Here is a 16,051-nt window from a genome sequence, read left to right on the forward strand (position 1 = left end):
TCATCGGATTCAATGTCACCGTACTGCCAGATTCCAATTCTCGACTTGCGAGCTTCCTCTTGGAACTTCTCTAAAGCATCAAGAGCAGCTAGTTTGTCTTTAGGCTCCCACCTCTTACGTTTCTCCATTCTTGCTATTCCTTCCTGTTCATCATCATCATTCATCATCATCAATACCAGTTCTTGGAGATGTTTTTTAGACAAGGTGAGAGAAAACCGACCTGAAGCATTGCAGCGTTTACAGAGATCTCATCATCGACAGCAATGAGAGTGACAGCAAATTCAGTTCCAGTGCCTTGTCCTTTGACTTTGCCTCCAGATGTGTCTCTTTCTTCAATCACTGCTTTAAACTCTTTACCACTACCCAACGTCACCGTATGCAAATACTCTCCGGCTTCAGGACCAAAATCTTCTTCCAAGCTTGGAACCTTTATGTAGGCAAGTCTGCAGAGCTGAGCAAGCCCTGGTGCTGCGGATACCGAAGGGTCGATTGGTCTGACTGCGNGAGTCTTGGGAACATTTTTTTTTTTTTTTGTTCTCTACTTTTCTCTAATGTGTGTGACAAAGAATTGAGGATAGTTGAATAATATGATGCTTAGGATAAGAAAGGTAAGTTGGACCAGAAACACACAAAAAAAAAAAAACTGTAAGCATGGTTCAAACTTCCTTATTTCAAGTCCTACATGGAAAATTTCTTTAAAGAGTCCATAACAACCAAAAAAGTATAAATTAAAAGAAGAAAAGAAACAAAACTAAAACGTTACAAAAAAGTTCGACATGGCTTTAAACTCTCTTTAGAGAAACCGACCGAAGCTTCTCTCTCCCTACCTCATGGTCCCTTTGAACCATATCACAACTTATCGGGTTTTTTTTTGTAATTTACCGACGACCACCAGCAGGCTTTCTGGCCGGACCAGTGTCCTCGTCATCGGATTCAATGTCACCGTACTGCCAGATTCCAATTCTCGACTTGCGAGCTTCCTCTTGGAACTTCTCTAAAGCATCAAGAGCAGCTAGTTTGTCTTTAGGCTCCCACCTCTTACGTTTCTCCATTCTTGCTATTCCTTCCTGTTCATCATCATCATTCATCATCATCAATACCAGTTCTTGGAGATGTTTTTTAGACAAGGTGAGAGAAAACCGACCTGAAGCATTGCAGCGTTTACAGAGATCTCATCATCGACAGCAATGAGAGTGACAGCAAATTCAGTTCCAGTGCCTTGTCCTTTGACTTTGCCTCCAGATGTGTCTCTTTCTTCAATCACTGCTTTAAACTCTTTACCACTACCCAACGTCACCGTATGCAAATACTCTCCGGCTTCAGGACCAAAATCTTCTTCCAAGCTTGGAACCTTTATGTAGGCAAGTCTGCAGAGCTGAGCAAGCCCTGGTGCTGCGGATACCGAAGGGTCGATTGGTCTGACTGCGCTGTATGGGACTGTCTCTTGGTTTCCATAATCGATGTAGAACACTTCGAGCTTCTCATCTGCGGATTGGACCGCTGCTCGGGGTGCATTCACAATCTGAACACAAGTATTGATTGATTTAAATGAATTAGCAAGAAGCTAAGAGAACTCGAAAATAAAGAAAGTGATGAATAGTATTTACCATTGCACGGTTCCAGGAGTTATCAAGGCTAAACTGTGCAAGGACGATGTCACCTTTCTTAGGATTGAAGGATCCAATGATGGGAGCGTCTTTGATACTCAAGGATGCAAGCTGGTTCTGAATGGAAGCTATTTTCTGGTCTCCAGCATTTTGAACATAGAACCGACCTCCTTCAAGTACTTCTGTAACCACAACCTTTAGGGTCTCTTTTTGCCTGGTTTCTACTGTATTAGTATTTCCGTTTGAGACTTCTTCTCCTTCAACATAGTTTTCCCAAATCTGAAAAATATCAAAAACGGTTTAGCTGGCTTTGGTCTAAACATTTTGAAAGGGAGAATGCTTTTCACAATAACATTTATGGCTTGTCACCTTCAGTTTCTGGTTTTTCGCAGATCTCTCTGCCTGTTCAAGAAGATTTGCTTCCACAATCCTGTCTGCACCGAAGCTGGTCTGCATTTTTGCTAAACCAGCTTCAAGCAGAACTGTCGCCACATTTGTCCTTGACTCCCACATAGATCCCAAGAAAGTACCGGTTCTATCCACAGTTTCAACTTCAATCTGTGTGATTAATACAATAGACTATGAAAAAACCATATAGGAGACTGAGATGTAAAATTTAGGGGTGCATTTGGTTTACCTCAACATCTCTTTGCATGATCCTACGTCTCATTACAGAGATAGCTTCGTCTGAAAAAGGTTCGCCACGGCCAGGACATCTGACTCCAGAGAATGAAAAGGCAATGCTACATGTCAACTTTGGAATAAAAAGCTTAAACCGATGTCCGCTGAGGACATATTCCACGACAGCGGGTATTCTCCTGATTCTTTGGAGGGATGGAAGGAAATCTTTAGCTTTCTTAGCTGCCGCCTGAGACAAATATATGCTTTACCAATTAGATTACTTAAAAAAGCTACCAAGGAAAATGAGTTTATTTGAAATTTGTGTATAGAGATATATTTACTTACCACAGTGAGGTCTGTGATGTGCATGGCTGGAGATTCTTTTGCAGAATGGATTCCTTTCTTTCCAGACAAAGCACGGGCTTCAGCAGCCAGAAGAGCATCATAATGATTTGATCGCTCTTCAAAATCTCTATGTCTAACCACATTTCCAAAACCACGGGAAAGAACGAGCTCAGCAACATTCACTCCAGCTGGCTGACCGTCAGCAGATGATGCAACCACTTCATCAGAATCGCCTTTGGCAGCAGATGGAAGGAACACTGAGCCAAAATCCATGAACCTATCAGCAGCTCCAGATGTGGTAGGACCATCTCCTTGGGTGACTTTCCTTGAGTATTCCATTTGAACAATAACCTGTTGCAGGGAAAGTGAAACCAAATCTTGTTCATATGTGAGCACAACAAAGGCAATGATTAGTGTAAAAGGCTCAACGCAATACCTGTTTGCCAATAAGTCGTTGTCTCAAAAACTCTCTTGCTTCCCGAGCATAAGGAGCTGGTTTCTCTTCTCTACGTGGGTTACCCATTTTTGGAGATCTGATACTTGAAAGACAGACCCGTCTCTCTGCCGCTGGGCTCCCGATTGGAACAGCATCATTGGCAACTATAACACAATCCCCACTTACCACTTCCACTACCTAAAGAGAAATAAAACCAATGCATTAATAAGCAGAGTAGAAAGACAGTATTCAAAAAAAGAATTTGGCCAAGACATATCACCTTTCCCGTGAAGTTCTGGTCATGAATTGCCTTGGAGTTTGTAGCTGGAGGAACGTAGTTTGCCCACATTTTAACCTTGTCTTTCTTGCATTGAAGTTCTGCAGCTTTTAACTTTCTCTTAGCTTCATCCTCCATCATGTTAGCACTCCATTCAACAAATTTAGCAAGACCCTAAGAAGATATAATAGAAATCATAATCAGTCCATTAGCTTAATATGCAATTCATGTTGAAAGTAAAATAACTGCTTAAGTTAAGCACATACATTTTCAACGAGCTCCAAACCCAAGTCTTTAACTGTTTCACCATCAGAATAATGAACTGAACCAATCAGATTGTTGAATTTGTCAACGCCTTCAAGAACAATGCGAACCTGCAATATCCAGCTCAAATGGAGATTAGTCCAAATGCCAAATACAGATAAACAGGAGAGACGTTTTTGAGAAAACTAGCCCTTACATCTCTACTAAGAACACGGTGCTCGGTAAAGTACTTGGCTTCAGTTGCGAATGGATCAGAGGAAACCTCAAAGGATGATGTTGCAGCAGAGGCAGCAAGTCTCTGAGCTGACGTTAGAGGACCTCGTGACTCAGCAGAAACATCTCCATTTGGCTCATCTGGAACTGTCTCAGTAACACTTCCATTTGCGGTTCGCCTTCCCATCGATGGAGCCTACATTGAAAGAGAAACATCAGTTATATGTCAATATGCCAACCTCGCATGCAGCACGATCAGGGGAAAAAAGTTTAGTTACCTGGACTCCAGCAACAAATACTTGAACAAACTGGAACTCTGGAAGAAGATAAACACGAATAGTACTTCCATCACGGACTTGTTCCACAATACCTTCCATGGGCTTGCCCTTATTTTCAGCTAAAAGACCCATGGCATCAAAGCCAGCAGAATCCCCAATAGCAGAAGGAGGAAGATTTCTGATAGATGCCTCAGCAGCACCAGGAACCTGGAGTCAAGTAACAACCATAATCAAAACCAATTAGATTAGTACAGAATCTGGAGTAAATAAGCAAGGAAGAGAAGACCAACCTTGCTCCAACGACCATATCCTTCCTGCTCAGCCTGCTTCTCGAGCTCTACCAATTCTGTAATGTAAGGACTAACCTTATCCTGATTCTGCTGACCTGGCTGCCTAACCTGTCCATAGTAACAAGTGTTTCTCCCTCATGTAAGAAAAGCTAAGGTATCACCACCACATTGCAGACAGAATCATCTCAAGTTAAAGTAAAACGGTGATCACCTTTGCCCAACCATTTTTAACAACAAGCTTAGCAAGATTCTCGTTGCCAAGGAAAACAGAGCCAAATTCTCTTCCAGCAATAGCTTCCACTTTGTAATCCACCTTGAAAGCAACCTCCTATTGAATCAACAACATAAACTTCAAATGAGAAAAAATACAGTCAATCACAATACCTAAAGTCTTAAGAATTTGGAATTTTTACCTTTCCTATGCAAAGTTTCCTCAAAAATTCCTTGCTTTCCCATGCAAAAGGCTCATCTGTACCTCCCCTGCGAGCCTAAAACACACACAAAATTAAATGTTAATTAGCGGGCAGAAAAAAAAAAAAACTTTAATATCAAGAAAGTAAAAAGATTTGTCCTTGAGAACAATTTATGATTGGTGGTGACAAAAGCTATTGTGTCAAAACATTTTACACCTGGCACAAGGGTAGTTTTAAACTCACCAACTTAGGTGCAATAAGAGAAGAAAGAGTAATGGTCTTCTCCGGTGGGGGTCCGGGTCTGCTGTGGCTCAAAGCCGTGATCACTAAGCAGTCTCCGGATGTTACAGCCTTCACTCTTCCTTTTAGCCATTGGTTCTCATTCGCCGATGCCATGATTCACTGGTTCAATTCATTCAAAAACTCAGAACTGTGCATTGGTAAAACTTTGTGATCAAGTTCAAGCCGATCAGATAACCAAAAACCACGAACGAGCAAAAAAAAACAAAAGGTACATGCATCGATTCAATAAAAAAAATAAATAATCAATCTCTTTTAATAAATCACAAATACGTACATTCGTATCGATCTGCACTATAAAGCTCGATCGAGTAAAACCAATACCAAAACCAAAAACTATAACGCTCAAATCAAATCACAATAACGTTAAAATCAGATCGGAATTAATAAAATCAACAAAACAGACAGATCTACAAGAATTGTTTCGAAAAATTCCGACGAACATTACCTTGAATTAACAAAAAAAAACACCAAAATGAGAGAGATATAGAAGCTAGATCTGGATTAAGAAGAATAGCTCTCTCTCTTTTTTTTGTTTCCCTCTCTGATTCAATCTGTGATTGAACAAAAAAGAGAAGAAAGCTCTCTCTGAGTTTAGGAGTTACAAAAACGGCGGATCTCGAGATAGGAAGAGAGAGAGAGAGAGAGCTCAGGGGATTTGTGCAGAGAGGTGAAACAAGTACTATAAAAAACAAAGGAGGAAGATGATATAAGTGTTTTGTCTGTTTTAACCTTAATGTTTCGAATAATTACGGGTTTGTGCCATTTCTTTTTTCTTTTTTGTTAGATAGATTTTGTTATTACGGAAAAGAGTTGGTTTTAAGGTCGTACCGATGAAACTGAGACTCACAACTTGTCTGTTTCAACTTTAGAAGTCACATAAGCCCTAAAAGCCCTACTTACCAAATTTTGCATTCTTAGTCCTTGTCATTTATTTTCTTTTTATAAACTAGGCTTTATATAATTTCCCGTAAAACAAAACATTGTCAGATTCTTCGTTTCAGATTAGACAAAATTGCTTATCGACAAAAACGGAAAAAGTATTTTGGAATTACCTATATAAAAAGAATTGATAAAATATTCATGTTTATCCTAGTAGTTGATAAAAAAAAAAAACAAAACAAAACTCATAGCTAAAGTTTTATAAAACGTATGCTCAAAAATGTTTTAGAAAAATTAACTGATGTAATAGCTACCTATTTGAGTTATTTGTGTTTGGTATCGATTGGATAAATAATTAACAGATTATTATTTTGTGTCTAATTATTTACTCGTAATTCCGAAATTTTTCCATAGATGGATGGGTTTGTCACCAACTGTCAGCTATGGAGGTTATAAAATAGGGGGCAATATTAATTTGTAAGAATGAGGCACTAAATTGCATGTGACCATAAATAAAAGCGAATTTGTAATTAATATTTTGTGCAACCTATCTATACCCAAAATAAATATCAAGTGTAGCAGCTTCTCTATAAATAAATATCAAGTCAACTTTTGTGGTTGAAATTAATCTTATCGCAAAGTTGAGATCAGAACTAAAAAATTAAAAACTGATGAACCAATTAACATGAGTTTAAAGAACGCAATGTCGTTTAAGTCAAAGGGTGGTACAGTATATTAAATTAGATTAGATTCCCCACACCAAGAAAACTCGCCGAACACACAAAATAATTAAATACGTACCAAATTCTACACCCACGCATTTCCCATTTCCTCTTCTAGTAAAGCAAAAAAATACTATTCAAACACATACACATTACACTAAGCGACACGAAACAATTACCAAACTAAACAACACGTGTTTATTTCCACTTTCAATACCAGTACAAAGCTATTCCAAAAATTCCAATCACCGTCAGTCACGTTCGATGTGGAAACAAAACCCTCTCACGGGTTAATCATTACACAAAATCCCTAATAAAATAACTCTATGGACGATGGTATACCATTTAAATATACGTCCGGTTATGTCCACCAGACCACCACTACGAACGCATGATCTTCAAAAACTGTTCCAACCAAACATAACATTTGACTTTATAGGTCAGAGGGAGTTTGGGACAGAGACAACAAGTTTTAACATAACTTCCTTATATCAAAAACACACAACATTGATTTGACTATTTCCTAATGTAACAACAACAACTGGAAAAAAAACAAAAAAAAAAAAAACAAAGAAATATTCAAATGTGTAATCTCCGGGGAGGGATTAAAGCTCGAGGCGGATTTGGTATTGAGTCATCCGGTCCAAGATCATCGATAGGCGGTCGCTTTCTATGGGCATCAGTTACCGATTGGTACGCCATACCCAATGCCAACGCCTAACACACAACCAATATATATTGAAGGTTATATATCAATTTCAATTCGCAGAGCCACAGCATATAAATTATATAATTGTTTAGATTTGCTTACGATGTGGTCACGTTCCGGCGGAGCATAAATTCCAGCATTGGTTGTTGTTCTTCTCCGGCAACTGTTGGTGATGTTCTTGAAACCTGTCGGAATCACTAGAACCGGTAAACCGACAAGGTTTCCCATACATACTTTCTCCCAATCTGTCACGTTTCCAACAAACGCATCTACCGTAAAGCTCTTCTTGACTTCTTGGATCAACTTCCCACGAGCTCTTTGCGCCTACACGGGTGAATCAGAGATATAAATAAATAAACCGGACATAATCATCACAAAACCAACCTACAAACCAAAATCATAAAGCCGGAATGCGTAAAAAAAAAACCTGAATGTAATCTACAGCTGTAACAACACGAGTACGTCGTAACTCAACCGGCCATTGATCTTGAGCTTCATAGAGATCGTCTTGACCACTTCTTTGCCATTCATCAAAATGAGCTAACATGTCTACATCCATTGTGAAATTCAATATCCCTTGAACCGACTCCACTGTATAGTTTAGTTCAAACGGAATCATATTGACACCTTTCGACCCAAGAACTTCCACCATCTAAAGAAGTCAAATGTCAAATCAACACAAACCGAGGTCATTGTTCTGATTAAAAACTATTTGTTTACCTTCATGTCAGCATCTTTGGTATACCCAACAGTAAGTTTTGTAATATCCACGGAGAAGGGATCTTCAAACGCGATCTCTCTAGACGAGAGATCGTCCGGATCTTTCCCTTTGATAGCGTCAAGGATTACAGCGCAATCCGCTGCTGTTCTACAGAAAGGTCCCAGCTTATCCTGTAACAAGAGGAGTTGGCACTTAAAAAGTTACACTTCTGAAGTTTTCACTCTGTTTTGAAGCAACGGTTGCTATTTTTACCATACCAGGCTCTCGGATATGCTCATCACTCCGGTTCTACCAACACTCCCAAATGTCGGACGCAATGCTGTTACGCCACACCGAGCTGCAGGGTATGTCATTGAGCCTGCTGTCTCTGAGCCTATGGCAAACGGAACCATACCTGAACAAAAGTTTATAATTTTTCAAATATAGCCAAAGCAGAAACGTAATCTTGATTCAGTTTTCTAGTAAAACAACTAACCAGCCGATGTGGAAGCAGCAGGTCCAGCTGATGACCCGGTAGAGAATTCCTCGATATTCCACGGGTTCCTAGTCCGTCCCCCGAACCAGATGTCATCATAAGCCAGAGAACCCGTAACCAGCTTTGCTACTAACACTGCACCTGAAGCTTTTAATCTAAACAAACAAAAAAAAACTAAGCGCCCGATCGATGTTGTGAAGTTAACGCCAACTGAACATAAAGTAAAATCTATGAACATTGTGAAAATTTTCTTTTCAGTACCTTTTGTAAACCCATGCTTCAATATCAAGAACTTGGTCTTTGAAAGAAGTTGAACCCCATGTTGTTTTGTATCCGGGAACAGCAACTATATCCTTCAAACCATATGGAATCCCGTGAAGAGGTCCTATCACGGCAACAAAGAAAAATCACAATCAGAAACTTGAAACACCAATTCATCAAACAGATTATATATCGCATGAGATAAAACATACCAAGATAAGTTCCTTGAGAGAGCAAATCATCAGCTTCTTTGGCTTGTTTGTATGCTAAATCTTCAGTATAAGTAACCACCGCTTCAAGAACATGATTGTACCTTTTATTTTTTTCAAGAATCCCCATAAACAACATTAGATCAAGTAGAATCCCTTGCAAACAGTGAGTGAGAGAACAGAAGCTACCATACCGTTTTAGTTGCTTGAGATAAATCCGAACAAGTTCCTTGGAAGTAACTTGTCTTGTCTTTATAAGTTCTCCAAGTTCAAGAACCTGCCATAATGCATTCTCAAATCAGATAAATCTACACATATATCTATCGAAATTACAACAACAAAAAAGGGAGATATAACTTACATTCATGAAGGCGATATCTTCTTCATCTCTAGGGAGTGTTACTCCAGATACTGAAGGATATTTGAATCTCTTGCCGTGTACTCGTGGAACCTCTCTGTTCCAAGACGGATTAAACACGAGCGGGGACGAATTTTCCAACCCGCCATTCTTAGTTCCGGTTGGCTTGATAAATAGGAACGTTCATTTCAGTGACCCCCTTTGTAATCTCCTGAATCTATATACACAAACATGAAACTATTAAGTAGAAACATATACTTTCTTACTCAAACTATGACTAAAACCAAATTGGCTTATTGATTTAAAAGCTCTTCAAGAATAAGACCGGAGTCTAACTGAACAACGCTGAATCAATTCAAACCAATTAATCAGGCTAAAACATGGAAATCTGATTCCTTGAAACATAAGTAAATAACAGTCTAAACCCAAGACATATCTGATGGGCAACTAGCTGGTTAAGATTCCATNTTCCTTGAGAGAGCAAATCATCAGCTTCTTTGGCTTGTTTGTATGCTAAATCTTCAGTATAAGTAACCACCGCTTCAAGAACATGATTGTACCTTTTATTTTTTTCAAGAATCCCCATAAACAACATTAGATCAAGTAGAATCCCTTGCAAACAGTGAGTGAGAGAACAGAAGCTACCATACCGTTTTAGTTGCTTGAGATAAATCCGAACAAGTTCCTTGGAAGTAACTTGTCTTGTCTTTATAAGTTCTCCAAGTTCAAGAACCTGCCATAATGCATTCTCAAATCAGATAAATCTACACATATATCTATCGAAATTACAACAACAAAAAAGGGAGATATAACTTACATTCATGAAGGCGATATCTTCTTCATCTCTAGGGAGTGTTACTCCAGATACTGAAGGATATTTGAATCTCTTGCCGTGTACTCGTGGAACCTCTCTGTTCCAAGACGGATTAAACACGAGCGGGGACGAATTTTCCAACCCGCCATTCTTAGTTCCGGTTGGCTTGATAAATAGGAACGTTCATTTCAGTGACCCCCTTTGTAATCTCCTGAATCTATATACACAAACATGAAACTATTAAGTAGAAACATATACTTTCTTACTCAAACTATGACTAAAACCAAATTGGCTTATTGATTTAAAAGCTCTTCAAGAATAAGACCGGAGTCTAACTGAACAACGCTGAATCAATTCAAACCAATTAATCAGGCTAAAACATGGAAATCTGATTCCTTGAAACATAAGTAAATAACAGTCTAAACCCAAGACATATCTGATGGGCAACTAGCTGGTTAAGATTCCATTGCAGAGCATAAACTACAGTTATAATAGAATAACAAAAAAAAAAAAAAGACTTACTTTAGTTTCATTGAAGAAACAAGAATCAAATAACTCAAACATGCCCTGCAGACACTTAGCTTCCATAGTCTTATTTGGTAGTTCAGTTTGAGTAATGTTTACTGTCCTGATCATTAACAATATAAATCACTATCAGCTCATTAAAAAACCCACAAAACTGAATAACAAAAATCAGATTTTTTTTTTTTTTGTTACCTAGACCNCATAATGCATTCTCAAATCAGATAAATCTACACATATATCTATCGAAATTACAACAACAAAAAAGGGAGATATAACTTACATTCATGAAGGCGATATCTTCTTCATCTCTAGGGAGTGTTACTCCAGATACTGAAGGATATTTGAATCTCTTGCCGTGTACTCGTGGAACCTCTCTGTTCCAAGACGGATTAAACACGAGCGGGGACGAATTTTCCAACCCGCCATTCTTAGTTCCGGTTGGCTTGATAAATAGGAACGTTCATTTCAGTGACCCCCTTTGTAATCTCCTGAATCTATATACACAAACATGAAACTATTAAGTAGAAACATATACTTTCTTACTCAAACTATGACTAAAACCAAATTGGCTTATTGATTTAAAAGCTCTTCAAGAATAAGACCGGAGTCTAACTGAACAACGCTGAATCAATTCAAACCAATTAATCAGGCTAAAACATGGAAATCTGATTCCTTGAAACATAAGTAAATAACAGTCTAAACCCAAGACATATCTGATGGGCAACTAGCTGGTTAAGATTCCATTGCAGAGCATAAACTACAGTTATAATAGAATAACAAAAAAAAAAAAAAGACTTACTTTAGTTTCATTGAAGAAACAAGAATCAAATAACTCAAACATGCCCTGCAGACACTTAGCTTCCATAGTCTTATTTGGTAGTTCAGTTTGAGTAATGTTTACTGTCCTGATCATTAACAATATAAATCACTATCAGCTCATTAAAAAACCCACAAAACTGAATAACAAAAATCAGATTTTTTTTTTTTTTGTTACCTAGACCGCAAAGTTGTAATCTTACGGCAAGGAAAACTCACTATACGGTCCAAAAGTATTTTAAAATTTCTCACCATTACAATAGAAAGGCTCACATGGAAAAATCTGCGTCCGTACAAAAGACCGTTAAACCTAGGATGAGGAGGAGTAGGAGAAGTAGCCCAGCACTGTTATTACGGCTACGAGGAGGTGAGCCACGCGTCGGTAAGCAAGGTCGTGCGCTTGGATAACACGTGGCGATCGTTGGTGCTACCATCGTCGCGGCTGGTGATTCGGAGTCGTTAACGGTGGCGCTGACTGTGAAATTGATGCTTTCTGCTCTGGTAAGGAACTCTAATCAAATCTCTTCTGAAATTACAATTACTGATTTTACTTAACTTTATATAATTACAATTTAATGATTTCACTTTAAATAGAATCTGTTCCTTACTGGTGTGATACCTAGGCCTCCCACTCCTTCTCAAAGGAATGTTAACCCTCTTCTCTGCTGGACGACTTTAACTAATCTGCTCGGTTATATATGGTCTTATCAATTTTTGGATCTCTGCTTTCAGACTCCCAAAAGCATGTTTCGAGAAATTGAGCAGCTTTGCTCGGCTTTCTTGTGATCTGGTCCATCGTTGAATGCAAAGAAAACTAAGGTTACATGGTCAGAGGTATGTCTCCCCAAGTCTGAGGGGGGTTTGGGACTACGGTCACTCACTGAGGCTAACATTGTAAGCGTTCTGAAGTTGATCTGGCGAATTCTATCTACCAAGACCTCGCTATGGGTTAATTGGGTTCACCACCACCTCATTCGCAGTGGATCTTTCTGGTCAGAGAAACAAAACACTGTGGCTGGTTCTTGGATATGGAAGAAGCTTCTAAAGTATCGGGATCTAGCAAAACAGTTTCACTGCGTAGAAGTACATAACAGCGAGTCCAATTTGTTCTGGTTCGACAACTGGAGCTCTTTGGGCCGTCTGTATGAGGCAGTGGGGGACCGTGGCTGCATGACTATGGGAATACCAATCTCAAGTACGGTAGCTGAAGCAATGGAGATGACTCGACGAAGGAGAACACGTAACAGCTTCCTCTGTTTGATAGAAGACGAAATCCATAAGAAACAATTGGCTCGTGTTCATGATTGACAGGATATTTCTTTGTGGAAACGCAAAAGTAATACATATCACAAGAAGTTCGTGTCAAAGGACACATGGTTCCACATCCATAGTGTGCACCCAATTATGGCAGAAGCTAGAGTGATCTGGTTCCCTCAAGCAACTCCACAGTATGCGTTCCTCACATGGCTGATGGTGAAGAACAGACTCGCAACAGGAGAAAGGATGGCAACATGGAACACCACTGCAAATACAGGATGCATTTTCTGCAATAATCCAACGGAGACAAGAGCGCATTTGTTCTTCGACTGTCCATACTCGCGACAGGTTTGGGAGTCGCTGGTTATCCGACTTCTTCAGCACAAGTACACCACGGACTGGACGCAAGTGATACACCTACTCACAGGAAACGATTTGGACAAGACTCACTGGTTTTTGCTCAACTACACTTTTCAAAATGTTATCCACTCCATTTGGAGGGAGAGAAATAACAGGCGCCATGGAGAACCACCATCACTGGTGGAGAAGCTGATGAAGTTGATTGATAAAAATGTCCGCAATAGACTAAGCACAATGTCTGATGTCGATGGCACATTCATTCAGGCTTGGTTTGCAACAAGATTTCACTAAATTGTCAGAGTTGTTTTTAAGCAAAACAGGATCTAAACAAAGTTTTGTATCATTGATGTAAAATATTTATTTTTTTTTGAATATAATTTAATATTAAATTTAAAAAGAATCGGTTCTGGATCCGTCCACAATTTTCAACGTGAGGCCGGTTCTTGTCTCAATCCAATAGTAGTTTTTTCTTTTATCGACTTCTCCGCCACGCGTTTATATATTTAATTTTAATCTGTTTACCACTGAATAAAATACGTAAAAGTGAATCAAATAAACGTGTTCGAAGAAGGATGATGAAAAATTAATAACATGAGTTAATCATACGCAGAAACGCGTCTAAGTTTCATTTTATGTTGTTTTGTTGTACTTGTATGTTTTGATTGTTTTTCATCGATTGGGTTAAACTATAAAATAAATAACCATATATCACTTTTAAATGAAAATAAATACATAAGTAACTAATAAATACATAAGATATTGATTAAATCATCATACCTATGCATTTAGTGATGATATACTTTACCAAGTAGTATCGGTTTGTTGATCGAGATAACAAATCGATTAGTGTAAATATTGAAAAGCTAGTCCGATTAGTCCGATTAGTCGATTACGATTATAATTGAGTAAAAAGATGACACATGTGACATGTCGTAAATAAACTCGAACCGTGTTGCGTTTTCGTTCTCTGAATCTAACTTATTAAATAAAATAAATAAAAAGGGAGAATAAATAATTAAGTATTTAATGTATATAATGTGTCCAGCTAGATTGCTTCGGTGCCTCAAAAGAACGAGAAAAGTAATAAAATAAAAAAGAGAGCTTTCAATTTGTGAAGCTGAAGAATCGTACACCTTCTTATCGTCCTTCTTCTTCTTCTTCTTCTTCCTTCCCCATCGTTTCTATTTCTCCCCTGAAGATATTTGCTTCTACTTACTAATTTTTGTTGGGTAAATTTTTTTACTTCTCATCCTCCCTCTATAACCTTTAAAAAGGTTCGTCGTCCTTACTTTAAAAATCTAATAGCTTTTTCGTGTTGCGTTTGATTTAATTGGGGATCATACTTTTTGTAAAGTTCTTTTACCCTTTTCTGCGTATTTAGCAATAAAGTTCTATGGAAAAAAGCTAACTTTTCGTGATTATTTTTTTCCAATGAAGTTGCTGGATTTGGTAATTTCCCCTGTTCAGTATTGTTTTNTCCTTTTTTTTTTTTTTTTTTTTTTTTCTTTTTCTTTTGATTTGTTTATGTTCTCTTGTTCTTCAAGCGTTGAACCAGACAAGTTTTGATTTTGATTTCTACCTCTATTTTTAAAGAATGTGAAGAACCCTAATCTGATTTCTCTGTAGGACGACAGTAATATTCGATCTGGGATTAGTTCATTCAGAATTATAACATTCTTGGAAAAAAAATCTGTTCTTTGTTTATATGATTTGTATAAATCTGTCTTCTTCTAATCCAGATTGGCACAAACAATAACCATTCTTAGCTCTCTGATTATTGCCAATTTTGTCAAGAATGTGTGTAGATTTGCAGAGATCAGTAGAGCTTTGCTGAGTTTTTTTTTTATATAACAGAGCTTCATTGATGCATGGTAGTTATTCTAGTCATTAGTTTTGGATCACTTTCATAGTTTCAGTAATGTGGCTTGTCTCAGGATCTTCTTCTTGCGTTATTAAGGTTCATAGATTATAATATATTAGGGGGCCATTGTTCAGTTTGGTTATTTCCTGTGACGGGATCATTTATTGTCTCATTGAAAAGATTATCACAGATCTCTTGAACATCTTCATATGTTTTTGGTTTCATGAGTGATTGTTGTGTCTCTAATTCCCAATTTCTCAGGTTCAGCATACTCTTAACCAAGATGCAGCTCAAGGTCCCTGAGCATCAGGTTGCAGGACACATTGCTAAAGACGGGAAACCCGGCCCCCTTGTAGATGACAAGGGTCGTTTCTTCAAGCCCCTTCAAGGCGATTCTCGTGGTGAAAACGAGGTTAAGTTCTACGAATCTTTTGCAACAAACACAGAGGTTCCAGATCACATCCGCAGATTTTTCCCGGTGTACCACGGCACTCAAGCAGTTGAAGGTTCTGATGGAGCAGCCATGATTGTGCTTGAAAATCTTCTTGCCGATTACTCAAAACCATCAGTAATGGATGTCAAGATGGGTTCAAGAACATGGTACCCTGATGCATCTGAAGAATACGTTCAAAAATGTTTGAAGAAAGACACTGATACCACAACCGCATCAGCTGGTTTCAGGATCTCTGGGTTTGAGGTGTATGATCACAAAGAATCTAGTTTCTGGAAGCCCGAGAGGAAGCTTCTTCGTGGGCTCAAAGTCGATGGAGCGAGATTGACTCTGAGGAAGTTTGTATCATCGAACTCGCTTTCTGATATGGGTTCAAAACCAGACTCTGCTTTCGTGTCTAGTGTTTACGGCGGTTCCAACGGAGTGTTAACACAGTTGCTGGAGCTCAAGACCTGGTTTGAGAACCAAACGCTCTACCATTTCAACTCTTGTTCGATACTAATGGTCTATGAGAATGAATCAATCTTAAAGGGAAATGATGATGATGCTCGACCACAAGTGAAGCTGGTGGATTTTGCTCATGTTC

At 38.5% G+C, this 16,051-nt stretch overlaps 2 protein-coding genes and 1 pseudogene across 4 annotated transcripts in view; 1 reads left to right on the forward strand and 2 right to left on the reverse strand.

The window, feature by feature from the left end:
• The window catches only part of LOC104734754 (staphylococcal nuclease domain-containing protein 1-like), a 13,591-nt gene extending 7,879 nt beyond the window's left edge, over nucleotides 1–5,712 (reverse strand). Inside the window, exons 1-17 of one of the 3 annotated variants that reach the window (XM_019234831.1) lie at nucleotides 5,493–5,712; nucleotides 4,988–5,146; nucleotides 4,745–4,819; nucleotides 4,543–4,659; nucleotides 4,332–4,439; nucleotides 4,042–4,248; nucleotides 3,747–3,959; nucleotides 3,553–3,660; nucleotides 3,290–3,460; nucleotides 3,010–3,207; nucleotides 2,574–2,924; nucleotides 2,245–2,475; nucleotides 1,977–2,165; nucleotides 1,608–1,886; nucleotides 1,387–1,522; nucleotides 221–462; nucleotides 12–143 (exon numbers count right to left, since the gene is read on the reverse strand). In XM_019234831.1, coding sequence (XP_019090376.1) covers nucleotides 12–143; nucleotides 221–462; nucleotides 1,387–1,522; nucleotides 1,608–1,886; nucleotides 1,977–2,165; nucleotides 2,245–2,475; nucleotides 2,574–2,924; nucleotides 3,010–3,207; nucleotides 3,290–3,460; nucleotides 3,553–3,660; nucleotides 3,747–3,959; nucleotides 4,042–4,248; nucleotides 4,332–4,439; nucleotides 4,543–4,659; nucleotides 4,745–4,819; nucleotides 4,988–5,140 — 2,910 coding nt within the window. In that variant the 5' untranslated portion in view covers nucleotides 5,141–5,146; nucleotides 5,493–5,712. Of the gene's footprint in view, nucleotides 1–11; nucleotides 144–220; nucleotides 463–630; nucleotides 1,068–1,144; nucleotides 1,523–1,607; nucleotides 1,887–1,976; nucleotides 2,166–2,244; nucleotides 2,476–2,573; nucleotides 2,925–3,009; nucleotides 3,208–3,289; nucleotides 3,461–3,552; nucleotides 3,661–3,746; nucleotides 3,960–4,041; nucleotides 4,249–4,331; nucleotides 4,440–4,542; nucleotides 4,660–4,744; nucleotides 4,820–4,987; nucleotides 5,147–5,492 lie in introns of those variants that run through there. The other 2 variants (XM_019234830.1, XM_010454394.2) reach the window with 2 other exon arrangements.
• On the reverse strand, nucleotides 7,046–12,191 carry LOC104734756 (annotated as a pseudogene).
• The window catches only part of LOC104734760 (inositol polyphosphate multikinase alpha), a 6,737-nt gene continuing 4,893 nt past the window's right edge, over nucleotides 14,208–16,051 (forward strand). Inside the window, exons 1-2 of the mRNA XM_019234450.1 lie at nucleotides 14,208–14,427; nucleotides 15,276–16,047. Of these exons, the coding sequence (XP_019089995.1) occupies nucleotides 15,298–16,047 (750 nt within the window). The 5' untranslated portion in view covers nucleotides 14,208–14,427; nucleotides 15,276–15,297. The remainder of the gene's footprint in view (nucleotides 14,428–15,275; nucleotides 16,048–16,051) is intronic.

The sequence above is a fragment of the Camelina sativa genome, chromosome 13 (assembly GCF_000633955.1).
Source record: "Camelina sativa cultivar DH55 chromosome 13, Cs, whole genome shotgun sequence".
Classification (NCBI taxonomy): domain Eukaryota; kingdom Viridiplantae; phylum Streptophyta; class Magnoliopsida; order Brassicales; family Brassicaceae; genus Camelina; species Camelina sativa.